This window comes from Spodoptera frugiperda, chromosome 20 (assembly GCF_023101765.2).
Source record: "Spodoptera frugiperda isolate SF20-4 chromosome 20, AGI-APGP_CSIRO_Sfru_2.0, whole genome shotgun sequence".
NCBI lineage: Eukaryota > Metazoa > Arthropoda > Insecta > Lepidoptera > Noctuidae > Spodoptera > Spodoptera frugiperda.
In genome coordinates, this window is record NC_064231.1 from 90,480 (window position 1) to 118,386 (window position 27,907).

Sequence of the window (27,907 nt, forward strand, 5' to 3'; positions counted from 1 at the left end):
AACTTTGATACTAAAACATTTTGAATCTCTTCGTATGTTATTGTTTTGAAAAGAATAATTTTTTTTTAATGTTTCCAATCACAGATTTTGGTTCGTTTTTATGTTTTTCATTAAAGTTACAGGTAGAGATCCCATTTCTTGCTCCGTTATGTTATTACTCTCATTGTATGGAGGAGTTCAAGAGTAAACTGCGGTATAATTTACCATAAATAGAACCTGTCAAGAATGAAGAATTTCAGAATTATAAAACTCATTAACAGTTCGCTGACCTGGCAAGAGTTAAATAATCTTAAATAAATAGTTCTGTAATAAATTACATTTTATATTTATAACTTGCAAAACAAAATATGGTGGCTTTTGTTCTCCGAAGCAGTCAGACATATACTTTTATTGGATTTAACATTCACTGTCATGTTAACAGACAAACATATTTTGACTTAATTCTATTATACTGGATCATTGACACACAACCTCGCGCTCTCTTTTAATGATGTAGGAGCATGTTTTTGGCCAATGGTGTTGATGGTGTTGATGAATGTTTTTCTGGACATTAAGGGCATTTAATCAATTTATGCACCTATACCGCACACGTTCACTGCGAGGATCGTCCTGAGGACACAGTGGAACATACGGTGGCGCTGTGCCCTGCATGGGCTGAGCACCGCCGTGTCCTCAGGGATGTAGTCGGCGACGGCGACCTCTCGCGTCCGGCATTGGTACAAGCCATGGTGCGGAGCGAGGGGGACTGGGATGCCGTCTCCTCCTTCTGCGAAGCAGTCATGCTAGCTAAGGAGGAGGCGGGGCGCGTGAGAGAACGAACCTCCTCACGCCCCAGCCGTCGCGAGAGACACTCCGGGCGTCGGGGATCGCGTGACGATCTCCGGCCACCGTAAGTGCGGGCCTGCGGACGGCGAGCAAGGGTAGTTCGCCGCCCGACCAGAACCAGACCCGTGCGTGCGGCGCGTCGCGTTCCGCGCGCGCCTCAAAGAGCCATCAGACCACCACAGATGGGGCCCAATAGGGCTGATGCCTAATCCGGAGCTGCGGACAACCTAGCGGGTTTACCGGGGCTCCGGCTCGAAAGGCAGGAGAAGGAACGGGGTGGTTTTTAGTCAGTAAGAGTCTGACACCCCCTCTCGCCTCGCCCAAGGCGAGAAAAGTCATTGGATGATTTTCCCCCTCAAAAAAAAAAAAAAAAAAAAAAATACCGCACACGTTCACGTGTTGTAATAAATAAAGCTACTTATTGGCTAAGGCTAACCCATTTTTTAGAAGTTTATCCTGGTTTTCTGATTATTATGGAGTGTTATTTAGACATTATTTATGATTATCAAAATCGATATAGAAAACAATATTTTGATTAAGTAATTTAGAAAATCCAGACATTTTATAAACAGATTCTTTCTCCTACGACTTTATCCTCATTCACAAGAACACACAAGGCGAGATATGGAATATTTATGTGCATGTGTCAACAGTTATGTCAATTGAACAAGATTGCTTATGAATGGAATCGTACTACAATGGGTCAGTGGGATCGTACCTAAACCATATTTGCGTTGTATACTATTAATTATGAATAGTTTCAATTAACAAATCAATGGTTGTATTATAAGTTTATTTTCCTGATAACGTTTGTTACTTGCAAAATTGAGAGACCTTGTCAGGAACAAGCGATAACTAGTTTATTTAGCTGTATTTTAAGCGGTGCGCATTGCTTGACGGTGTCATTCACTAGTCCGCAGTCGTGTGTCGGCCGTGTTGCAAGAAACTCACTACGCCATGGCCTCCGTAAAAACTGAAAAAGTCGGCATTGTTGGCAGGTAATAATTTAACCATTGTTGTTTTTTTAATTATTACCGTTATAGGTCCTTTGTTGATTATTATGGCTTTGTTAAATAATTTATGTTTTCAATCATAATTTATGTGTTATTTTAATGCATACTTAATCAACGGTAATTTCGTTATGGTAAAGTACTTAAATTTAGTGCATAAGATGAATGAATGCCAACTTTTAGTTTAGATTTTTATTGTATGACATACCCAATTGAATAGAAAGAAAATAGATTTTTATTCAACTTGGTTGCATAGAAAAATAGTAGTCAATTCAAGTCGGTTCTGAATGTGTGTCTCTCTCTACCTATTTGTTTGCTTTATTGTTTTGTAAAATCAGACCGGTTTCTGTAATATAAGATTTCATATTTGCCTAATCAGTATTTACTATGCGCAATATTTTCGAGTTAACAAGACATGATAATATACCTAATACTTTCTACAATATAATCGTTAACATCAAGAAAGTTGTTGCAACTACTTGACTGACATTATAATCTTCAATCTAGGTGGACCCGCTTAAGAACTTTCAAATGCTTTGAGTCACATTCGAATTCAATCAGTGACATATCGATTAAATTGATCCTCTTTGAAAGGCCAGTCTTATTTAATAGTTGTTGTGACAAACATCAAACTGATTCTCGATCACTATCAATAAGTTTGTTATTATTCTAAAAGATATAACATTATCATTAAGTTCATATAGAGGTTAATTTACTTTAGATAAATCGAAAACCTTCATGTTCTGCTATTGTTCGAAGAAATAAAGTGGTGTTATTGATATCTTTTATTCTAAAGTTGAATGTTTCGTTGCTTGAGTGCTTAGACACAACTGCGTAACACAAGGTCCTAGAAAAGGTCCTTAAATTTTCGATTGTAATGCCTAATCAACGAATCAATGTAAGACTTTCACTCACTATTTCAAGAGATTTGTAAGAAAATTTACAAACAACACAAAAGTTCCTCGTCAAACATTTACGCGAGTAAGCCGATAACATAATAATTAACACAAAAGTGTTCAGACGTTCAGATAAATATTACTACATACTTTATAAATTGCATAACGTTTTGTGATTAAAATATTTCTGATTCCGTGATAGTCCCGCTGACCGGTAAACTACAATGACATTGAATAATATGCTTTCAGATTGTTCGCTTCAACATAGTTATTATTCTCTCGTTACATTTGATACGTAATTTTGTTTACCTATAAACCTTAATATAAATAGTATATATACATTTATTAATCAAAACAGCAAGTGCATGAATTAGGTATATGCAGAACTGTAAATATTTGCGTTACAGTCTGGTTTCAATCTGGTTTCAATAATGAAGAGACATTACTGATATTTAGGTACCTATCTATAGAACTGATTTTTTTAAAGACCGAAGCTCTAATAATTTTATGCTTGACTTAAGTACTAAAGAGCCTTTTAAATTGGTTATTAATCAACGGGCTAGACTCATATTAATTACCCAATCTTGCTTTAACCAATATTTTTATTTATTTGTTCAGTGGCCTTATCGGCCGTTCATGGGCCATGCTGTTTGCGTCTGTGGGATACCAAGTGACGATATTCGATATCGTCCCGCAACAGGTCACCGATGCTTTGGCTGACATCAAAGTGCAGCTCAAGACTTTGGAAAGAGACGGTCTACTGAGAGGAAAACTGAATGCCGACCAGCAATTCTCGTGTATTAAAGGTAAGAATACAATAAACTGTTTTGCCTTATGTGTGATTGAGTATCTGGTAGTATGATTAATGGAAAGTATTTAAAACTTGTACCTACCCTTAGTATGAGTTTGCTTTACGTTTCAAGTAATCGAAACGTCAGTGCGTTCAGCGCTCTGATTGGTTAGTTTATTCGAGCCGGCCAATCAGGTTCAATTTAAACGTAAAACAAACTTGTACTAAGGGTACAATTCCATAAAGAATGTTGTACATCCAAAGGTATTTTACTAAATGTAAGAAATATTACGACATTACCTGAAAAAAGGTGTCTTGGTATTGTGGAGTCCTCGTGGGTAATTTTTTTAACAGAATAAGGGACCGAAACGGTTTTTTGCTCACTGGTAGCTTTGGATTCTATGAAATACGCAACTGTTCTCTAACAAATAGGTACATTGAATATAACTAGTGTGAATGCTAGCAAGATATGCTTTATACAGTTGTTGCAAAAGGATTTTGTTTTTAAAACATTTAAAGAATTTACAAAGCATTGATATGAACGTGTGTAGATTGTATACATAATATTATGATTGTCAAGCGTCAGCTGATGATCTGTCACCAGGGTCACTGACCCCTTGACCTCTGTAGATTTTCTTGCTTTTGTTTTAATTTTATAAATGCAATGAATGATAGCAAGTTTATTCTTTGCAAATAAAATAAATTTACACCACAGGGTAGCTAAGAGTAAGTGATTTAAAGATTTAATTACGTAAAAAGAATAAAGTTTTTGTTTGGCGAATGGTCTCAAGCACAAGTGATTACACGTAGCTACCGACACTTTTTAAGACGGTGCAGGAATCGTATTAACTTATTTAGATTTAGGCTTTCACAATATTTCACAAAAGAAACTTGTGTTTTCACAAAAGAAATCTATAATGGTAACCAAAAACATGGCTACACGAGTTTGATTGCTTTAGATAAAAAAATATTGTTTTGTTTCATAATATTTACAAGTGTCACGACTTGTACCTAACCTAGTTATGTAACGTTTGTTTTTATTTAACAAATTAATGCTTATCAGTGAAATATTTAATTGTTCATTAATTGGTATCACTTCATTACTTGTTTTATCTTTCGCGTAGGTAGTAACCTTTTTCATCTATTTATATTATGTTACTTATATCGAACTGAATAATTATGTTATAGGCAGGAACATACTGTATTTAGCTATGAAAAGATACTCGATATATTTAGATGAGTTTTAGTCGAGTAGAGTAAATATGTATTATGTATTCCTTCAAGAATCATGTCAACATCACTGGTGGACAGTGATTTCATGGCTAATATAATATTTTAGTGTGTGTAACACACGTTTTGATAGGTACCTTAAATGTTATTAATTTTAAACGACAGACCATGATATAACTGCATGGACTAGACTACCGGCTGCCACACAATGTGTGGGGCAGGTTCGATTCCCGCACGGAGCAGCTTTTAGTGCGATCCACAAATTGTTGTTTCGGGTCTGGGAGTCATGTGATTGTTAGTTTTAGTGTGCCTGATGAACAATAAAAGGCAAATAAACACACCTTCGAATGCAGATATTGGTTTAGTTTTTGAGGAAAAAACATAAGAAAAATATTATGCCAGGCAGTGAGCTGACTATACAAATATGTAAACAATAAACCGTTTGTTCAATATCTATGCCTTGTTAGTTTTGAAGCACACACTGCAGATACGCAGTCAAATTATAAAGAAACTATTGATAACAATCTGTTACTAACTTTCGTTTTATTTATAGTACTTGTATTTCTATGGGTCTCTGTAATACATATTTGAACCAGGAAATTATATTTATTAACCCCTTAAAATAATCGATAGTATTGTACTATTATCACTTACTCATTCCCTAGTACAAGTGTCTGATAACGAAATAAATGGGACGATTATAATTATCGATTCCAGAATTGCACTCGGTTTGATTGAGCAGGCTATCTGATAGGGATAATGTTTAAGTAGGCACTTAAAGGCAATTTTGTAATGTAAAGAGGTGCATGATGTGTAGGTAGGTATACATAAAGATTTGTTTATGTTTCAAAAAGGACATTGTACACTATGTCAACGAACATAGTTCACACACAAAACGATTAATTTGTGTGATCCATTAACAATACGACTTTCCTTTCCTTATCCTAAACAATAAAGAATTTTACTTCAATGGTATATTTAATTGTTTGCAGGAACTTCTGACTTAGCCACCGTGGTCAAAGACGCCGTTTTCGTCCAAGAATGCGTTCCAGAAAGCCTCGAATTGAAGAAGAAGGTTTACTCAGACTTGGACAAAGTAGTCGATGACAAAACTATTTTGTCTAGTTCTACTAGTACAACTCTACCGTCTTTGTTCTCAGAGCAGATGAAACACAAAGCTCAGGTAAATAAATAGACTACCTACTTTAGTTTTCCTAGAAGTCTTATCGGTGACTTATCGTGTAAATTCACCAATATAATGCATCTGCAGCATAGAGCAATTTAATAACCCATTGGTGACTTATACCGACAAAAGCAATGGCTCGACAGGCGAGTACTTAGCACAAAAACAACGAAGAGGGAAAACCCTCAAGCTATTATACTGACTCATAAGACAAGTATATACTGTAGGTTCATCCGCTTGTCGTAAGCAGTTGTAGGTTCCTATAATTTTCCTTAAAACATTTCTTACGTAATATAAACTACAGTTCTAACTAGATATGTTAGAAACTAGGTAAATATTATCTACAAAATGCTTACCTATGTACATGCAAATAAATACAACTATGATAACTTTGCTAACAACTAGGTGATGAGATGACAGATAATGAATGCACCTCACCTACTTATGTATCTAATCTAAATAACTTAATATTAAGTTGCACTTCGTAATTTATGCATTTAATTCTTTATTTTTCAGGTTATTGTGTCTCACCCAGTGAACCCACCGTACTACGTTCCTCTCGTAGAGATTGTTCCCGCTCCATGGACTAGGAAAGATGTCTGTGAAAAGACAAGGGCGATCATGTTGGAGATTGGACAAGAACCCGTTTCCCTGAGCCGTGAAATCGATGGATTCGTACTTAACCGTATTCAGTTAGTACCTACCTTTCTTTTATATCAATACAGTGATTGAAAAACTTGAGGATGACCCTTTCGGAAAGTCACCGAAAACTTTAAACGGATGCTATCGTCTGTTCATCGAGGAACGGACAGCTATAACTGTAGCAACGAGTAGGCTCTAAAAATTAAATTCAAGTACCAAACTGGGATCATCAAGCTTTAGCATGTAGGGATTATGGCAAACCAATTTTAATGGGGAGTTGACATCTCTGATCTCGGGTGATGCCAAATTATCATGCAAAAAAGTCAGTACTTTTGAGTATTTAATTTTGTAACGAGCTGAGGTTGAAAAGTAATAATTATAATTCAGTTGATATTAATAATTGTTTTTTTTCCTATTTCATAGGTACGCTATTTTGGACGAAGTTTGGCGTTTGGTTGACAACAAGATTGTGAACGTAGAAGACATCGACAAAGTAATCTCTGAAGGTCTTGGAATGAGATACGCTTTCCTTGGATCCCTAGAAACTGCACACTTGAATGCAGAGGGCATGAAGTCTTACATCGAGCGGTTAGTATAAATTTTGACCAAAGTAAAAAAATAATTAAGAATAGAAATGAAACTTCAAGAAAATTAGGTGAAGGACTACACTAACCGCGGTACTCAGAGTCATTTAATGACTGTTTAACCCAGTCCTTAGCGATTGTTTTCGATATTTCTACTAAGGAATAGCTTAAGTAATCATTAAATGAGTTTGGCAATTAGCTAATTTTATTGGTTAAATACCTAGATTATCTCAGTAAAAATTAATATGATGAGGAAATGCATAATTAGACAATGATAATAAATATTTGTTTATCTTTTCAGGTACGGAGAGACCATTTACAACGTCAGCAACACTATGGGAGATATTCCACGAATGACCACGAGCAAGAGTGCGGACACCATTTGCGAGCAACTCAACAAAATGGTGCCTCTGGACAAGTTGCAGGAAAGGCGTGCTTGGCGCGACGCTTGCCTGACACGTCTAGCTCTTCTCAAAAAGGAGATGAACAAACAAAAAGTGAAATACTAGAACTGATTTTGTAACATAATATGATAAGTGTAATAAAATAATAATATGAATGTGTACCTACAAATTGAAGTGATGTTCCCATTATTTACCTTTATGTCCATGTTTTTTATTTTGTAGATATCAAATGATAATATACTTGTTAAAATATATTTGTATTTAAAAATATTTTTCTTAGTTATTTCCTTCGATTTATTTACTACTACTATAACAAACTATGGTTGATCGAAGCTTATTCCTAATTAAACAAATGTCTTACGGACACATCTGCGTTACAGTCATGAATGGTTTTTTTGTTATGTGGCACTGGTTTATAAATATAATATAATATAATAAAACCTTTCTACCTATTTTTACAAGCCACCCAAATACATTCGCTTCGAGTTACATTGTTCACATCAATGTGCAGAATATTTACACTGTTTTTTGTAACACAAGAAGCACTCATTATGAAAAGATACAACTTAATTAAATTAACGATACCCGATTACTAAAATATTGTGTAATTTCGGCAAAACTTATCATAGTTAAGTAAGACTGGTTTGAAAATGCCGCGACCGGAAATACAATATGTTCTCCGGAAGTGATTCTCGATATAGTTGCCATTACTAAAAATATTAAGGAGTTCAAGAGTTTAGAATTTATTAAGAATTTAATTTAGTTTTCTGTTTAAAACTATTATTAACTAACAGGTGAGTAATTTATTTCCTCTAAGAATATCCTTATTAACTTTTATAATAATATTACCGAATTTGGATTTTTATATCTTTTAATTTGTTCTGGGTCTAACTCTACTAAAAAGTGTAAAACGTTTTAGTCGATTTATAAAATGTGGGCAACACCATCGTTGGAACATCAAATTCCATAAACAATTTGAACAAAAAAGTGTTATCTGTGGTTCTTGTCTAATGGAGCATTTGCGCGATCGTTCATAATTTTATTTACCATCAATATTGTAACACATACAAATAAAAAGAATATAATTTTTATATAGTTATTTGTCCACATCAATGGTGAAAATTTTGAGATATGTGTAATTTAAATAAATAAATTTATTTTGATATAGCCTTTATGATCTCATGACAAAAGGCCTTGCAGTACACATAGATTTACAAATGTGTTGTTTTGATAGATAATGGATCCAAGAATGTGTAGAAAAATCAGCAGTAGTGAAAGTCTTCCAGATGCGGACAATGTGGAATATGAGGTATCAACGATCATTGCACCGCAAGAGAGCGACGATAATTTCATGCTGGACGGTAGTCCCGAGCCTCACTCCGTGACATGGCTAGACAACGATCAAATAGATGATTTAGATCTTAATTTAGACCAAACCAATCTCTGTTTTCATAGAGTCGATAGCGCAGATATTATATATAGAAATAAGAAAAAGAAATGTAAAATGGTAGGAAAATATGTGATGGGAGATGTGCTGGGAGAAGGCTCGTACGGTAAAGTTAAGGAGATGCTGGACTCGGAGACGCTCTGCAGACGAGCTGTAAAAATATTGAAAAAGAGAAAACTGAGAAGAATACCAAATGGGGAACAGAATGTACAGAGAGAAATACAACTGCTGCGGATCCTTAGACACAAAAATGTGATAGAACTAGTCGATGTTATGTATAATGATGAGAAACAGAAGATGTACCTTGTGATGGAGTTCTGTGTGGGAGTGCTGCAGGTTTGTAGACATAGAAATTAGTACTACAGCTATTAAACTCATTAAATTCTATTTTTATTTAGGGCTAAAAGAATATTCATTATGACATTCCTTGTTTGCACTCATAATAATCCAACAATAACAACATCAGATAATTTGAAAACCTAATTGGTTACTCACAATTGGGGACAGGGTTAATGATATGTTAAGGACATGATATTGTAGATAGAAGTGCATTCATACAACATTGTTGTGTTGCACTATTTATGTTAATTTATTTGACAGTTATCTCGACCAGACTAGGTAGTTTAGCAAGATTATGTATGTGACCCTTCAAGGTCTAATCTGTTCACGTTGATACACACATGCTTATTTACAATAGCTCGTTAAGATGGGAACTGTAGGAAATAATAGACTTTGTTTATGTTAATACCTATAAATGAAAACATACTAAAATACATATGAAATAAATTATGCTACAACAGCTGTGTTTAGCCAAGATTTCCTTGAAACCTTGTAATTAATTATATTGTAAATTGTCTTTAGGATATGTTGGAAGGAAGCCCTGGCAAGAAATTCCCTCAGCGGCAAGCACATGATTACTTCACTCAACTTTTGGATGGATTGGAGTACTTGCATGGCCAGGGTGTTGTCCACAAAGATATCAAGCCAGGAAACTTATTACTGACTCTTGATCAGACATTGAAGATAACAGATTTTGGTGTTGCTGAGGTAAAATAAAGTTTTATTAAAAATTTTGGAAAATATGGTTAATGGATGATGATCATCAATGGTTGCATGGTCCTGATAGAGTATTTTAGTATAATATCCATTTCCTTTGTTTTATATTACAGTTTTACACTAAGTATGCACACACACATAGTGTAAAGCGATTGGTTTTCCCCTTATGGCTTGAAAGTCATCTATCTTTTAATGGTTACTTTTATGGTTTAGGCGACATTACAATGTTTTATACACCTCTGTGTTACCTTCAGTCGCTAATATGGTGATGTAATGGATATACAGTCATTTCATTGAATTACAATACCTAACAAAGTTCTTGTCTAAAACCTCATAATAGTATATTGTACCTTGATTGGCCTAAATATCAGTAATTTACATGGAATGTCTCTTATCACTGAGTGATAGAGCATTCTTGCACAGTTTCATCATCTATGCTACTCATGTGTACCTTACTTTGTACATAGATTTTTGTACTAAGAATGTTGCAGACAACATTTACTTTGATGGTTAAAAATAGTGAAATGTTGTTGCCTCATCCTGTTTGCTTGATATAATAATAATGTAAAGATGTCTGTCTTGTTGGTCTAGTGCTCACAAGATTGATTGCCAATCAATTGGTCTTTCAGTCAATCCCTTGATCAGGTTATGGAGATCTTGGATTTTGGAAATTCCCCATGTTAATCTGGACTTAAAATTGTGTCCATCCTTATAATAAACTCATACCCATATTGGATTATAATGTTTAAGGTGGAAGAATATCTTCATGTTTAGTCCTTCCAAGAATAATCATAACAAAATGATTTAATTCCAGGCTTTAGACATGTTTTCTCCGGAAGACACATGTTACACTGGGCAGGGTTCCCCAGCCTTCCAGCCGCCTGAAATAGCAAATGGTGCTGAAACATTTTCTGGTGTCAAAGTAGATATCTGGAGCAGCGGAGTTACATTGTAAGTGAATGAAAATAGAACATTACCTACTAACACTGACCTTTTGTGATAGCATTGTTTGCTTTACAAAGGTGTATTTACTTTTGTGAATGTAATGTAGCTACCTACCTAACTACATGGTGTTTTCATGTCATCTGATTTTGTTTGTTCAGTTGTTGGTGTTTTTAGACATATTATGTTACACCGGCGGAATGTTTACTGCAAAATTGAAATGCTAGACATTGTTTAGTCTAGGGAAAGTGTACAAGTACAATGTCATTTGATTCCCTGTCATAGTTCAATTACACAATTATTGCACATTATTGTGTTTGTAAACAGTGATTCACGATTAATTAAAAACTATTAATCATCAATCCAGTATGAATATACTGAGGTGACTTGTTTGTCATTTTGCATACATTATAAAATTTACATAAATGTACATATTCCGAAGTAATGTGTAATTTGATTTTCCTACCAGTTCATTTATGTTGCTTTGGTTCAGTTAAATAATCCAGATTTACCTGTTTTATTTCTTGACCTGAATTGGTTTATTGTTAATTGACTGGTTTACATTAATATGATTTACAAGTGTAACATAATTTTAACTGTTATGCCTGTTGTTTGCGTTTGCCAGTCAACTTAATTCAATCTAAAGTTTTTTACCAAATTGTAATAAAGACCAAACTCTATTAAACGATATATCACCTCTTTATAGGGCAGGACAGCAGAACTTTGCAACAGTGGCAGTACGTGGGCAAGATTGATAATAAATCTTATTTATTCTTAAAACTGTCCACAGATACAATATGACAACGGGTCGGTACCCGTTTGAAGGCGACAATGTGTACCGACTGCTGGAGTCCATCGGTCGAGGCGAGCCGGCCCCGCCTCCACCATCACTAGGACCTACGCTCGGAGCCTTACTTACCAACATGCTGAAGAGAGATCCAGACCTTAGGCCAACTGTGCACGAGATTAAAAGGCACTCGTAAGTATTTAATATAATTATCTAGCTACTCATGCGCGGTTTCACACGCTCTGCTCGGTTCCTATTGATCGTAGCGTAATGATTTATAGCCTATAACCTTCCTCGATAAATGCGCTATCCAACACAAAAAGAATTATTCAAATCGGACCAGTAGTTGCTGAGATTAGCGCGTTCAAACAAACAAACTCTTCAGCTTTATAATATTAGTATAGATAGTTATCTAGCTACTCATGCGCGGTTTCACACGCTGCTGGGCTCTTAATCATCCTAGCTTAGTGTTTTATACTATAGACATCCTCAATAAATAGACTATCCAACACAAAAATAATTATTAAATTTCAACAAGTACTTCCCAATGTGTTTAGACAAACAAATAAACTTTTCAGCTTTATATATTATAATATTAAGTATAGATAAACTTCTGATAAAAAGTACTCTGTGTGCCATTCTAGACACTTATCATCTGTCTTTAATTTAGATATGTTAAGTACTTTTTGTGTGAAAGTGTAATAAACATCATTTTTTGATACAAGCAGCAACAAATCCTCGTATTTGTAAAATAAGTAGGATTTATTTTATCCCTCTATTTACTCATTGTTTTGACATTGTTAATCCACTTACTAATCAGTGCCAATTAGTGGTGCTAATATGTTTGTATGACAATCTTCAAGGTAAAGCAAAATGGATTATATTATCATTGTATTTATTAATAAGTATAAAATCTGAATTCTCTAAAAAGATTCGTCAATTTTAACTTTACTTTGAACCTTATTTTTAATATAAAATGGTTCAAAATATTAAAAAAAGATCAAATCAATTACACAATTTGTGTAGAAATATATTGTATTGTATTATTAACTTTAGAGGCACATCTTTTCTCATTGAATAAATGAATTTATTAACTACAAGTTACAGTTCGAATTTGTATAATAATGGAAAGTATCGGAAGTCAGTTCCTTCAATAATTATTCCTTCTAGAAGTCAGTAGGTATACCTAAGTGTTTACAAAGTTGCATGTAAAAAGGTTATGCTAAGGTGAACATTTTAATGGCACCTATCTACTTAGAGCTTGTCGATTTTATGTTTTTACGCATAAAGACCCATTTTGTTTGTTCAACTTCTCATTCAGTTTAAAGAAAATGTTAATATCAAGGATAATGTGCGAAACTGTAAAAATGCTAATTTTAACCACACTTGTGGGTACTTGCCTTTATAATGTTAAGGTGAAGAACTTTGTACCCATTTAAAACATTGTTTTCTCGAAGTTTTAAATTTTAAAAATAAAATAATAACTTTTGCGTCACTTAAATTACTTGTCATTTAGTTAGTAGAATCATTGAATGTCTACTATTCATAGGTATCTAATATAAGTATACCGCATTTTTTTTTCTTGTGGGATTTTGACTAATTGTGAATGTTGAAAAGCCAACCAGAATGCAGTGTTGCAACAGGAAAATGGCCTTGTATTGTTACAACTAACAAAGGAAAGAATTAAGTACTTTGTTTATTCAATAATATAATAAATTGCTGATAGCCCTGTTATCATCCGTATGTTTATTTATAACAAACGCAATTACTCGATCTCTGAAGTACAGTTTCTGAAGGGCAGTCAAAGGAGCATAGTTGCACATATCCATATTTAAATTCCAATTCATTTGTCGATATCGATAGTTCTCGAAGTAAAACTAATCGATATTTTATTGATGCAGTTTACAACATTATTTTCGTAATTCTATTTAAAGCTATCGCTGTTAACAATCGTCGATTACATAATTGATATGTAATTATAATATCAAGTTAAACATTAGCAGATAAGACACGACTGTCTTGTCGGTTGAGTAGTTTGTAGACTTTATTGGCACGATTGTCGGATAGTTACTTTGTAATACTAATTTGCAATTTGTATGGACGAACTGCTTTTCGAAACTGACTAAAGGAATTTCTACTACTCTGAATTCTTTATGACACTTGATTACAATGCCATGTTAGCCTCATCTGACTAAAGGTGTAAGATTGATTCCATTACCCTCTTCCTGGTTAGACTTTTAGGTATTTGATTACTGAACTAACAGATCTCTGACTATAGACTGAAAATATTTCTTGTTACAGTTGGGTACAAGCTCGTCCTCCACTAGAGGCAGGCGAGAGGATGGTGACTCCTAGATCTCGTCGGTCGGACGAGCTTCATACTTCCACTGTCATCCCGTACCTCGTAGAACGTCACTACCCTTCGGCGCAGGAATACTTCACCGAGAGAGACTACAGACACGGTCAGTCCGACAGTGATGACGATTTTTACGATACCATTATTATCAACGGGTAGAGTAATATATTTTATTATTTTTTATATTTATTTGCCATCATGAGCTTAAGCTGTCGCTAAGCAAAGTTAACAATACATTTTTTGAAGGTCGATACAATGTGATAAACGAGTTCTAAAATGGTCTCTAAATGCTTGTTTGTTGAATTGTACTTTGAAGATATCTCCTAAATACGTATTACAATGACGTTAGTAAGTTTTAATTTTAGATGATATTTGTTTATCGCATGCGATGAAGTCATTTTTGTATCGTGTGATAATTGACTGTATTGACAGATACATGTCAAAGTGACGAATACAGATAAATAGAGTCCCTACAATTTTCAGAGCCTGAAGAAGTGCGCGTAGCCGGTCACGTGCGCGCACGCATTTGTTCCTTGAGTTAGGTTCGTTGCATGCGAGTGACGAAACCCCCTTATATGCTTTGAGGCTTTTCTCCTACCAATATTGTCTTTATGAATAGCCAAATACCTCTATGCGTTAATACAATAATATTAGGTTTATTTATTGATACTAATTCATGTTCTAAAATATATTTACGATGCAAATTGTCAAGATAATAATCGATGAATAAATACAGTATAATATACTGTACATCTGCGTGTACCTAGCGATTCACTAATATAGTAGTTACTTTAAATAGCTTCATATGAGAATGAAAATTGAAATAAGTGATATGATATTGTCTGATTTTCGTTGGTTGCTAGTTGGCTCCTGCTTATAAATATAACGCTTGTTAACACGGAACTTAACAAGAATACGGCACGGAGTAGAGGATGAGGTACGAGTATGTGGTGTGAGCGGTGCGTGTGTTACAGAGCTGGGTGACGGCGGGTCGCGCACGCTGTCGACGGCGGAGCTGTCGGACGCGGAGTCGCGCGGCCGCAAGCGGCGCTGGCACTCGTCGTGCGGCCGGCTGCCGTCGTGCCGCCTGACGTGATGCTGCGCCTGCGCCCCGCGCCCGCTGACGCCGTGCCGTCTCACCTGACGCGGCGTCACTCCCGACGTCGCGGCGTCGCATCCTCACTAACATCGAATGCGTTCATTACTCCTATACATGTTCCAACTTATTCCCGGTTACTTGTTTCTCCACTTAGTCGTTAATGTTAACACAGATTTTACCTCCACCATTGGTGTCGGATAGTTATGCCTGAGACTTCCCATCTCACCCGTTTTGTTGCTAAATTAATAGTAGCTGGATTTTGGTTACATTTTCTGTATCATTTGCTTTGAACAAAATCTTACGGCTGCGGTATACTTAATATTACTATTTATTTGTTTGTGTATGGCTGTTACACGTAGGTTTCTCTGTATTCCTCTAAATAGTACTGTGTTTAATACGCCCATGAAAATATGTGATTGAATGCATACATTGAGAGACCAATAAATTATAGTAAATTTTCTGATATGACATTCAGTCACATATTTGTGTTAAAACCAATATTACCATAGGCATTGTATGCATATTCAATTAGATATCAGGGAGTTCATACAATGGCAAAATATATAAAATAGTACCTGTTTTAATTGTGTATCAAGATGTATGGTGTAAAGTGAACATGTATTTAGTGTAATTAGTAGATCTCAAATTGTATCGTGGCAATAAAAAGATAAATATTTTTATAAAAAATATCGCTATAAAACCAAATTAAAAATAGAGTTCTTGCCAAGAGGGAAGCACCGATTATATTTTATCAATTTTAAGTTACTTGATGTTCATTTTTAATGTCGATCTGCTGTAGTGTTGATGTCACCTGGACCGAAACCCACGCTTCCTCACATTTCTGATTGTGAGTAGTTACTGTTAGCACGGATATGTCGATTGCAAGGTTTCGGGTATGATCGATGTTCTTATTTTAGTTGTTAGATGTAAAGTACAAGTTATAATGGCGATTACATTAAATTGTTGTGTAATGTCGTTAAATGTCATCGATTGGAATTTATAAAAGAATGTTAAAGGTATGCGAACAAATTATTGCATGTTTTTGATTATTCTTAAAGGACATGGCTTGTACACACTTCAGCATACTGTGTACCTACCCATTTCCTAATAATCTCTTTTCCATCTCAACACCTCTGACGGACCTCACTTTTTTAACTTATTTATACTGAAATATAAAATTACGTTAGTATTTAGGTATAATTAGGTAATCTACGCATGATTTGCGTATTATCTATTATTTTGGATTGTTGTTGCTATATTATCTGTGTTAGGGCTGGCGTTAATTAAAATTAATATGTCGGACCTATAAATACGTTTCTTCTATTCTGCGCTAAATTGTTCGTTATTAAGTTGTGCAATAACTGTTATAACTTGATGAAATGCTGTTCTAGTGAGTAGTTTAGGTTAAAAGCTTACTTAAGCCATATTGTAATGAGATTATTGCGCAGGTGATCTCTCCACGCCAAAGGCGGTTTTTGCTAAAAGTATTTAATTTAGTTGTAATAGTTTGTGGCCACTTATGTTGCACTTGTATTCGAAAAGTGAGGTCTTACATATAACTGTTTAAATAAACGTGTGTTTACGCTTAAATAAAATGAAAGGATGTATGTTTAGTGCCTGAAATGAAAAATAACGTAAAAACTGAAAAAAATTAAAGAGAATATTAATATATTGTAAATAATAAAAGTCAAAGTAATGTGCATCAAGTTTTTTATTTACATTCTGCATACAGTACACCAATTATTATAATCGAGTATGTAATCATGGCGAGTGTGGGTGTTTTAAATTACATTTTGTTCACATGATCTTCCAGATAAATTATTTTCTTGAAGCCAAATTGCTGTTAATATAACTAGGTACCTAATTATATTCACCCATTCGCGTTAGATGATATTAGATACCTAATTAACCTTTTTTGGTAGGTTAGTCGTGTGAAAATATGACATGAATGTTATTTTGGATGCATGCACAGCGCTCATCGATCAAATAATAAAGTATAATTTCAACACTATTATGATCGTGATCACTGATCATAGGTCATATAAAGACCTTAATGCTTCAAGTTTTATTTATTTGTTCAATACTTTAGTTATTTTTTGAAAATATAATTATGTAGAGCAGAAAATATAAGCACCGTTTTCGATATAATAGGTATTAGTTTGTGAAAATACAATTAACATACAAGTTCACATACATAATGACACCCAGACCCGAAACAACAATTTGTGGATCACATAAAGAGTTGCTCCGTTCGGAAATCGAACCCGCTACACGTTGCGTGGCAGCCAGTTGCCCAGCCACCGCACCAACCGTGCAGTCAAACATTGGACATCCGGTAACTGGATCTCTAAGAAATACATGCCGATTCCAATCGAATGAGAAAGAAAAACTAATATTAGGTAGGTATGTATCAATGAAACATCAACATGTTTCCTGTCTACTCATAGGTAGAGGTACCTACACAATTTTATAAGTACTAAGCAAGTCTAAAGCACGTAATATAATCGAGGATCGTCTAAGCAATTACGGTTCGAAGACCTGTTCGCTTATTGGGTGCGTCGCACATATGGTGTGAAGTGCTATGTCGTAAGCATGGGGCATGCGCCTGCACTCGCGACCCGATTCGCAGCCACAATGCGCGGAAGTGACCGGTGCGTTCTACCGCAATGGCTGCCCAGTCTTCCGCTATATCAGGTCCTCAGATAATTAGGTCACTGGGCTACCTTCAATAGCTTGGATAAGTAGATCATGGTTATCTGTTAGTATTAAATGGACGTCGAATAGATGTCTTAAGATGAACTTTAGTTTAACTCAAAACAAATCGTGCTATAAATTCGTGAGTCTATTTTTTTGAAATCGGCAATAGCATCCTAATGGATCTAGCCATAATTACACTAGGCAACAAAAAAAATATTTTTTTTTTCCCAGAGATCTGATTGTGTGATTCGGAAAGGCCATGGTATAGAGAACTTAGAACAGTAAATAAAACATCTCAGTCACGTATAGCTTTTAAGAGAAATTTATTTTTAGTTTTAACAATTTTTTGTTATTCTTTTAAAGTAAAATATTATTTAGACTTGAAAAATAAACTAGATTTTGTTATTTTGGTCTGCCTGTTATAAGAAGAGGTTGGTGTCTCTCTAATTAAAAACCAGCAGTAGTCTGCAAGCATTGCAGTGGTCCATTTTCCCTGATAACGCTTTTCCATTGAGGCAATTTCTTGGTGAAAGCGCTCACCGTGCTCATCACTCACTGCGCCTAGATTTTCTTTAAAAAAATTAAGGTGCGAATGCAGTTGTTTATAAGCATGTAACAATTGGTTTATAAGGCTTTCATATTGAGGCGATCGTTTATTTCCCAAAAAAATTTCCGTGACAACAAATCCATTGCTTTAATCTTGAACCATATATTTCAGATTTTTCCTTAGGTAAGTCTAAGTCTCTAAAAAGATCGTCAAGCTCAGATTGGCTGATCAAATGTGGTGCTTTAGATGTACTTGCCACTTGAAAGTCTTCACATTCATCATCAGAAATAGAAGTGTTACTTGAGGATTCAACGTGACTTGGTGGGTTAGGTACTGGAAGATCTTCTGAATGTGGTATTGGTTTTGTTACGGAAGACACCTCTGCGTACTTTACTGTGTGCTTAGATTTCTTAGAAAATCCTTTGACATCTGTGAGACAAAAATAACAGTCACTTACATGATCCTTAGGTTCTCGCCAAATCATAGGTTGACCAAAAGGCATCTTTGTTGGTTTTCCATTAAACCAGTTTGTCAAATTCTTGTGGCATGAGAAGCAACACATGTGTGGCACCCAATATTTATCTTGGTTGCGAACGTCTAAACCAAAATATGCACGATAACACTTCGTAATTACTTAACGGCGTTATGGGTTTTTTTACTCTTCGGTGATAATAAAACAAAATAAATCCGGAGAATTAACACAAAAGCGAGACATGGCGAAAGAAATCAATGTATACTGACACTACAAAATATTATTGTGATCGTTACTAAGAAGAATTTAGAGCTATCCTCCAAAACTAATAAAAAAAGTGTTTTTTACAAAAATATTAAAATCTCCATTCCTATACGTGACTGAAATAAATTATTATTTTTCCGGTATTAGGTGTATGATTATCAATAAAATACGGTATGAATTTTCCCCGGGAAATTTTGAGTGTTGCCTAGTGTTATTAAATAGGCCTGAATAAGTGACCAATGCCATTCAAGACTTCCAGAGGTACTACCAGGTTTCCCAATTATTTATTGCCACCTAGGTTTCCCAATTATTTATTGCCACCTAGGCTTCCCAATTAGTTATTGTATTAACCAATTCCTAAGTTTTAATCATACGACAATAGATAGGTAGGTAGATTGTCTAGTGTGTAGGCTTAGTTTCAATCGTAAGATTTCTTAACAGATGTTCCTGCAATGTGTATAAACTTGTTAAGGAATGCTAATCATCGTTAAATACGGTTTCGTTAGTACAGTTTAATGGGATTTCTAGAAGAGATTTCCAGTTGATACCTACCTATGCAATTGGTCGTGTTTAGATAGGTAGGTTATATCTTTGGCTAGTTAGCGATATCCGTAGATACCTAGGTACCTACCTATTTAACTGTTTCAAAAGTTATTTTGGAATCCGCCAAATAAAAAATTCAAAATAAAAAGTACGTACCTATTATGATAATATGATATCTTAGCTGAACATTCTGAATTCTAGAACTTAGTTCTAGCTTAGCAGTAGAATCCCTAAACCTGTGTTGATTTGTTTTGAATGCGCCGAATGGTAATACGGAGCAACGAAGTGGTACGGAAAAGAATATTATCTTTCTTTTCAAGTTTCAGGTAAGTATTTACTTACCTAGTGCATACCTACATAAGTACCTACTACCTATCCAAGTACTTCTAATAAAAATGTTTACTTATTTTAAAAATGCATGTAGTTGTACAATGAGTCAAACAACTTAGTAATCGTTGCGTACGTAGGAATGGTGTCATCAACACTTCATTACAACCGAAGTGAAGGGTTGCCGAAGATGGTCATTATCGTTTTTCTCATTGTCAGTACATAAAGTTCAAGGTGCATTTTTTGTAGGTTAATCGAATCATAACTTCCTAACAGCATAGTCTTAATATGTTTCATAGACGGTTGATGTTAGATCAATAGCTACAATCACTTAGGTGCTTGGTAATCTGTAGGTGCGTCGTTAATTGTTTTCATTTCATAGTTCATTCATTGCATGGTATTTATATTGTACCTAGATGTAGACAGTTAATTTAATAAATAGGTATATGCCTCTGTAATCTAAAGCTTATTTTAATCTTCTAGTTAACAATGGATTAAAAATGTATATTTAATTATTGGCAACGATAAAAATCATAGAGTTAACAAATGATGTCGAACTATAAGTTCATTATCATTTGGTGTTATACGGGTGCGATTTCCACTCAAAACAATATTAAATTAATATATGTTGTGCTAGTCTTAGATAGAACAAGGATATCCTCAAAATGGTCATACTAAGGAATATAGACAACCCAGGCGCCTAAGGCATATTTTTAGGTGGATATAGGTAAGATTACCTACCTACTTACAATCAAATGTAAAGACAACCAAAATCAATGATGAAGGATTGTAGGCGAATAATATCTAATTTTATGAACATACCATCGCTATTCAATGCAATCAAACACGATTTTAACGCGAATCTTAGCATAAAATAAAATATCCGCGAGGTGAGTAGACAATCACTTGTTTAAGCGCTCATTCATAAATGCCTTATAGTAGGTCGTGAAAGGATGTGCCGAGGATACAAGCTAGTCGCTTTAGTCCTTGGAATAGTGTACAGACATTGTCATACTTTAAGTAGGTAAATAGGTACCTAGGTACTTCTATACGTAAATATTAAAATAAATGGTTCTTGCATTTACGTAAGAGCCTAAACCTATTTTAACTTTATAGGTACATATCTATGTTGTTTAAGTAAGTACGTGTGTTTGGTTGTTCAATTTACGTAATTTGCCTATATAGGTACATACTAAACGATTGGTAGGGTTACCTGTTCTATCTGAAGATTCTGAAGCTAAGACAAAGCACATGAGGACGGGTGACAGTTTTAACTTTCAGGTATCAATCGTTAGAGACAGGTAGAGGGCAGGTCAATCGTCAATAGTCATGAAAGTGAATTGTGTGGTCGTGAAGACAAGCAATGTAAGCAAGTTTTGGGATATATTTAACATTGACACTATTTTGAAAACGTTTTAAGACGATTATCATTTGCGGCGTTGACCTTCTCTGCAATAAACACGGGAAAATGCGAGTACATTCAGAAACAATTTAAAAGAATAACTCTGTAGTCTCATAGTCTCGATTTGGACCTTGTCCCTAATAGAGTAATTGTTTTTATTTAGATTAGTTTACATACTACACTTGCCAAAATTGTTTTCGCACCTAAGGGAACTTATCTAATTAAAATCAAGCCTACTTTTTCAGTATGTTATCTAGATTAAAATTAAAAACGTTTTTATAAAGCTCAGTTTATATAAGTTTCACTGCCAATTTCATATAACCGATCTTAATCCGAAATCTTTGGATCGATCTTAATTTTTGACAGAAACTCTATAGAAGTAATGTCAAAAATTGATCTTAATCTAAATAGGTACGGTACGGTACGGTAGTCAATTTGTTTCCAGGTAATTGGGACTGTCATTATTTTTTCAGACTACGATAAATTAAAATCAGCATCTGGTTTTAACTATAACGTTATTAAGTTACGTCTGCTAAGTGCTATACCATACTATCTTTTACAGTGTTATTTATAGTAGAGCGTAGCCATAATTTTCGGTGTATGGCGGATATTTGCAGATTCTATTAGGAACTCATGATTCAATGAACAATATTTTCTCACATAACTTTACAAATGTTTTACAAATAAACCCACGCATTCATGTGAATAACCTCTTATGTAACGTTGGTAATTTAAAAACTTAAACAACTTGGATAATTTGCAAGTCACGTCTTGTTATTCCATATTTCGCTAGGGCAACCTGTTCCATGGCAGGTAAGTACATCAGATTGTGTCATCTCTCAAATGGTACTTATTTCCCAGCCGTTTTGACTGCAGAGGTCAGATGGTAAATGCCAGCAGCGAAATATGCGGAACTTACTTTCGATACAATAGGAAAATTGAATTCATGACAGTTTCTTTGAGGACTATGAATTGGAAAGCTCTGTGATCTTGAAGTGTGCAAATTGTAATATGTACATTTTTCTATCCAGTCAAAACTAGTGCAGATTAATTGATATTATGTCACTAAGCCAGATTGTACAAGATCTTCCTCATTGCTGACTGACAATTGAAAAGGCAATAACACAATCTGCTCATCTGAGATTGTTATAAAATAGTTTCGTTACGCTGGCCCGCGCAGTTCATCACAATACCAGTCTCGCACGCCCAAATTGATGGGGTCAAAATCACAGACAAATGACGATCTAGCTCCAAGTAGGCGTAGTGAAAGTGGTCGTGCAATTCTATTGTGACTCTGATTGATTTGCTGGATAGACGATAAGTTGCTATATCATAGATGCGCTATTGTTCTTCCGATTTCAGCAATTAAATACCATAAAATACCATTCTACGATAGCAATCGCAATCAACGCGCAAGAGATTATGGTTGTTGCACATTTACCTATTCAATTTCGTTACGTGGTGGTCATGCGAGGTCAGTTGGATCACTGACTGAAGAGGTAGCTGAGATACTTCCAAGTATTGTTTATAATATTTTCCCAAAGCACTATCTGCTTTACATAAGTCGCTAAGAAAGGGAGTTTCACGTTTGGAAACATTCTTACATTCACTTAACTTTCTTTATCGTTTTGAATAAAGTAAAATAAAACACTTATTTACACCTATTCTGAACACGGGTGTCTTAGGAGCCGAAGCCGACTAAGGAGTAAGCCGACACTGCATATTACTCAAACTTGAACCTTTTAATCCGCGATTTCCGTCCAGTCTTCCAAGCATGGAGATTACAACAAACCCCTCTTACGTATAAGGGCCCCCGAAGTTGCGGACTACCTAGCGGGTTACCAGGGTTCCGGCTCAAAGAACAGAAGTGGGAAAGGAAATAGTTTTTAGTCATTAAGAGTCTAACACTCCCTCTCGCCTCATCCTAGGATTAACTCGTGTCTTATCCCTATCCTAATTGGATTATTTTCCTCATTCAAAAAAATAAAAATAAAGGCCTACGGGACTGTCACGGGTTATTATTGATGTGCAATTTTAAGAAGAGAAGATTTTAGAATGTTTACTTGTTTTTACACTTACCATAACCAAATTGCTTCTTACGTTTAACAGTGCTACCTACATACATTACGAGTAATATCAAAATGAACCCAATGAAGATGTGTAGGTAGGTGCAAATCACGAAATCAACGGAAGATGCGAGATCAGTAGAAACTAGAAAACACCATAAATATTTTGTTAATTAGTGACTTGTGGGTGGTGAACTGTAGATTAAGTAATCCAATCAACTCTTCGATCTATGACCTGGTCGGTCCCATGGTATATGGCACATCTGTTTTCACTTTTCGTTTAGGTCAGCAGTCAAAGCCATAAACTTAATGGTGACTTACATTCACTTATATATGTACTTACGTTTTATTAAGTAGGAGATTTAAATGCGATAATTAATATTTGGTAACATATTACAGAGACTACCAGTTTCACTAATTTATGTTAAAACCATTGGTTTTTAATGACATCGGAGAAAACCCTAATGTGAAGCAACGACAAAAAATAATTACTTAGCAAATAATATATTAGATGGTTATTATTTCAATCAATACTAAGAACACCTATGTACAACTCCATATAAGCTTCAAACGATGACGCTCTAGTGCGCTATATATAGGTAAATATTATCACCTTTAAAGCCACGATTTCATGAGTAACAAACCAGAATGACGTTCAATCTACATTATTGAATTAAAGTAACCGTTCACATTCGATACTCATTACGCAAGAACCATTTATAACCAACAGAGTCATCATAAGTTTGTGAGAATGTTCGTGTTCTATGACTTCTATCCTGGTTAACGAACGATACACTAACACATTGATTTACTTTACCATCACGATCACGAACATTTTAAATGTTTGAGTAACAACTTAGCTATGTAGTAGTTACTACTAAAGTATTTGTGTCTTAGGTCCGTTTGAAATACGTTTTTTTATGTTTTTTTGCAATAAATACAGGGTTATGCATATTTAATAGTAACCAAAAACTACTAAGGTTTAAACTTGTGCTATCAGGAAACTATCCCAAAATCGAAATTATATAAAATAAATTACGTCGTAATATAAAGTAAAATACGTCTTGTGGGTACTCGAAATAAACACATACATTTGTATAGTTAGGTAGTTAAGATCTAACGAACTAACGACTGTGAAATGATCGCAAAAACCTGGTAATTGGAATTCAGTGGTATACTTACATAAAGTGATATTTACGCAGTTCGATTTATTCCTTCACACGACGACATACCTAGGCTACGCTAAAATATTAAAGTGTAACCAGACTAATAAACATCAGATGGATCGAATTCCGTCACTCGTCGTCAATTTATGCAGTCCATGCAAATATGGGTGCAACGGAAACGGAGACTTATGCGCAGGATTGCCGCGCATAATTGGAAGTTAGTTTATCAACGTTACTCAATTCGTAGATATTGCCAAATGGATGCAGCATCAATTTCATACCCTAAATAGTATATGGGCGTTATAAAAGTTAATGGTGGTCAGTTGAGTCACGGTACAGTGAATAGAAAAACTAAATAACGCAGAGTTACGATTTGGTCAAAGATTTTTATTGTTATGGAACTAGGTGACTATGTTATGTGCAGTGAAGACACTATTACATAATATTACCATTTTATTATCTGAATGTCCAACCTTGAACCTTATTTTTTGGTTATATTTTGCATTTAAGGTCTTTTACGTTTACGTGGGGTTTCGCATTCACAATTAAAAACATAGCAGTACTCTGCCAATTAAATTTTTGTTAGGGATGTTAATAAATGTAGTAATTATATAAAGTAGTGGTTGTAGCTGTAATTTTGGGAGTTGTGAGGGGCTTGTGCGTTTAAAAAACCACCGTCTTTTGAGCGTCTTTATTATAATGTACTTAACTTTTATTATTATAACTTATTACTGCCGATTTTAATCCAAAATCTTCAGTTAATCGAGCAGCAACTAGTCTTAGTAGATATCTTTCTATATCTTGTTTATGACGATGACATCTTCATGATTGCTTTATAACAAATATTATCTGCTCAGAATAGGGAAGTCGTCTGTAATGTAATGCATACCGATCTTGCGTGTGTGTTATTAGCACAATGCAGTCAGCACGCAAAGTCCCCGATGCAACTATCGAAGAAATTGTTATCTTTTTATCATCGCAGGAAATTGAAGACATTACAACAAACTGATAAATACACTAGCAACTGTTGGGGAATGTGTTTTTGTGTCAAGTTAACCAGGTAATTACTGTTTTAGTGTTAGTAATGTGTAACAGTTTTTTTTGTTCAAAACTAATCAAAATTTCTTTAATCCGATACATTCGATATAGGTATTTAATCCGAATGACATCCACTCATTGCTGATAGCACCATTCACGTCACAACTTAACCCAAATCTTTTCTATACCTATCCCTTAAAAAGGTGAATAATCGATTAATTGGTATCGAATCGATAAAAGGCTCACACATTAATTTTTATAATTACCAACAAGAGAGAGTGTCAGTCGTTGGCATTTATAATTTGCAATTTCGCCCCGTAACCTTAATTAGTGACAGTTGAGGTGTTCCGATAGTGTCACAGACATTAGTTTCACACGCCACGTTTTGCTATCCGAGTCTCATGTCGCTTCGTTGCATTGCACCAATAAAAATGTCGACCTCGATTGGAGTACATAAAAGCAAAGACTATTACAACATTGTTCAAATTGAACGCATTTTCGACATTAAAATTTGTTCCATCTCCGTTTGACATTTTGAAAGATACCCATCTTGAACCTTTTGACCTCTAGTATCGAAAATGATTTTCGGATCATCGGATCTTGTGCTCCATGGCACACCGTGAGCGCGTGAGTTGAACAAACATTTTAGCACGTTTCTTGATAAAAATATTTCTGTAATAGGTACCGAGGTAATTTTCGTAACCTGGTTTTACGTTAGATTCTATAAATTAATCGATGCATTTCCGAATCGATAGAGCACTCGCAGCTGCAGGCTTTATATGGAGATGTCAGGAGTTGTGAATGTGGATTGCCCTTTAAGTTGCCGTAACAATCGATTCACATTTTCGGTGACTTTGTGCAATCCATAAATCTTCATTAGAAATAATATTTTGACGTGCTCTCACAATCCATCTTCGCTAAACTAAGCTATCATAAGTGCCTAAAGCAGTGAATACAAGAGGTTAAGATGTTCAACAATCCTTTGTACTGAGAAACATTAAACGTTGTGACACTACGAACATTTAATACTCGAACATTAAAATCGATTTGCTTTCACACGATATTGCGTTTAAAATGTTAATTTTTATCTTGATCAAAATTATTGCAAAATTCTGCATAACAGTGGGTTTACATTTAAAACAATTTGCCTGGATATATCGCAGATGAAATAGAATGAAGGGAAATTGAATTAGGTAACGTTCAAATCGTTTGGCGCCAGCGACACGATATATTCCGAAGCACATAGGGTTGTCAGTCCATGAGAATTTATTTCACAGGTTTATGCATTTGACCTGTGGTTTAATACGTTATTGAGAATATTGCTTCTATAATACGCCTTCAATTTAATAAGTTTGTATGAATATCTTGACAAGATTGTTACTTTTATAATATCTGTAGGCACCTAAAGCAATAAAGTTCTATAGGGGTGGTGACTTACTCGTATTGCCATATCTGCTATTTTTGCCCATTTTCCGTTTTATTACTGGGTTTTGACAGATATTATAAATACTCGTCATATATCAATTAGATATCATAAAAATCGAACTTGAGACCTCCAGTCTAGTTAACTTGTAATATCAGACCGAGGTGGACATTAGTTGATATATCAGGAAACATTTTGGCAACTATCATTATTTCTACCATATTTTCCTCTCAGCCCTAGAAAGAGGTCAGGTGTGGGTCGCGATGGGCTTGTAGCTCAAGTCCTGAGGCTCACGGAAGCGGGCGACACGGAGGAAGGTGGGAGGGAGGGGGAGGTCACAGCTCGTGATATACCGAGGTGAAAGCTCAGTACGGAGCTCAGTTATCTAACCTCCCCTTTAGGGTTTAGGAAAATTTGTTGGCGCACTTAGAAACAGTCGAGAGGATTTGTTTGACCTTTTGAAGCTATGGAACATGCTGTTGGTGTTTATATTAGGTAGAAGGTGAGGCTATAGCATATATAGTACAGGACTATCGTTACTATTTGTTATATCTGTAGCTACGGACTACCTAGTGGGTTTACCGGGGCCCTGGCTAGAAAAACAGGAATAGGAACGAGGTGGTATTTAGGCAGTAAGAGTCTGATACTGCCTCTCGCCTCACCCATGGCCGGAAAAGTCATTGGATGATTTTCCCCCTTGATAAAAAAACC

General features: G+C 35.1%; 2 protein-coding genes across 4 annotated transcripts; both read left to right on the forward strand.

Moving 5' to 3' along the window:
• Positions 1–1,661: 1,661 nt before the first annotated feature.
• On the forward strand, positions 1,662–7,834 carry LOC118282275 (lambda-crystallin homolog). The gene is made up of 6 exons (XM_035603267.2): positions 1,662–1,823; positions 3,350–3,537; positions 5,744–5,934; positions 6,451–6,626; positions 7,000–7,164; positions 7,462–7,834. The coding sequence occupies exons 1-6, from the start codon at positions 1,783–1,785 to the stop codon at positions 7,667–7,669; spliced, it is 969 nt and encodes a 322-aa protein (XP_035459160.2). The 5' UTR covers positions 1,662–1,782; the 3' UTR covers positions 7,670–7,834.
• Positions 7,835–8,552: 718 nt separating this feature from the next.
• On the forward strand, positions 8,553–16,953 carry LOC118282133 (serine/threonine-protein kinase STK11). 3 transcript variants are annotated; one of them, XM_050701117.1, is made up of 7 exons: positions 8,553–9,347; positions 9,873–10,058; positions 10,882–11,018; positions 11,800–11,988; positions 14,098–14,258; positions 14,636–14,694; positions 15,127–16,953. In XM_050701117.1, exons 1-6 carry the CDS (start codon positions 8,802–8,804, stop codon positions 14,692–14,694), a joined length of 1,278 nt encoding a protein of 425 aa, XP_050557074.1. In that variant the 5' UTR covers positions 8,553–8,801; the 3' UTR covers positions 15,127–16,953. The 3 variants fall into 3 exon arrangements, with proteins under 3 accessions (XP_050557074.1, XP_035458969.1, XP_035458964.1); XM_035603076.2 differs by lacking the exon at positions 14,636–14,694 and having other exon boundaries at positions 14,098–14,307; XM_035603071.2 differs by lacking the exon at positions 14,636–14,694 and having other exon boundaries at positions 8,554–9,347.
• Positions 16,954–27,907: the final 10,954 nt, after the last annotated feature.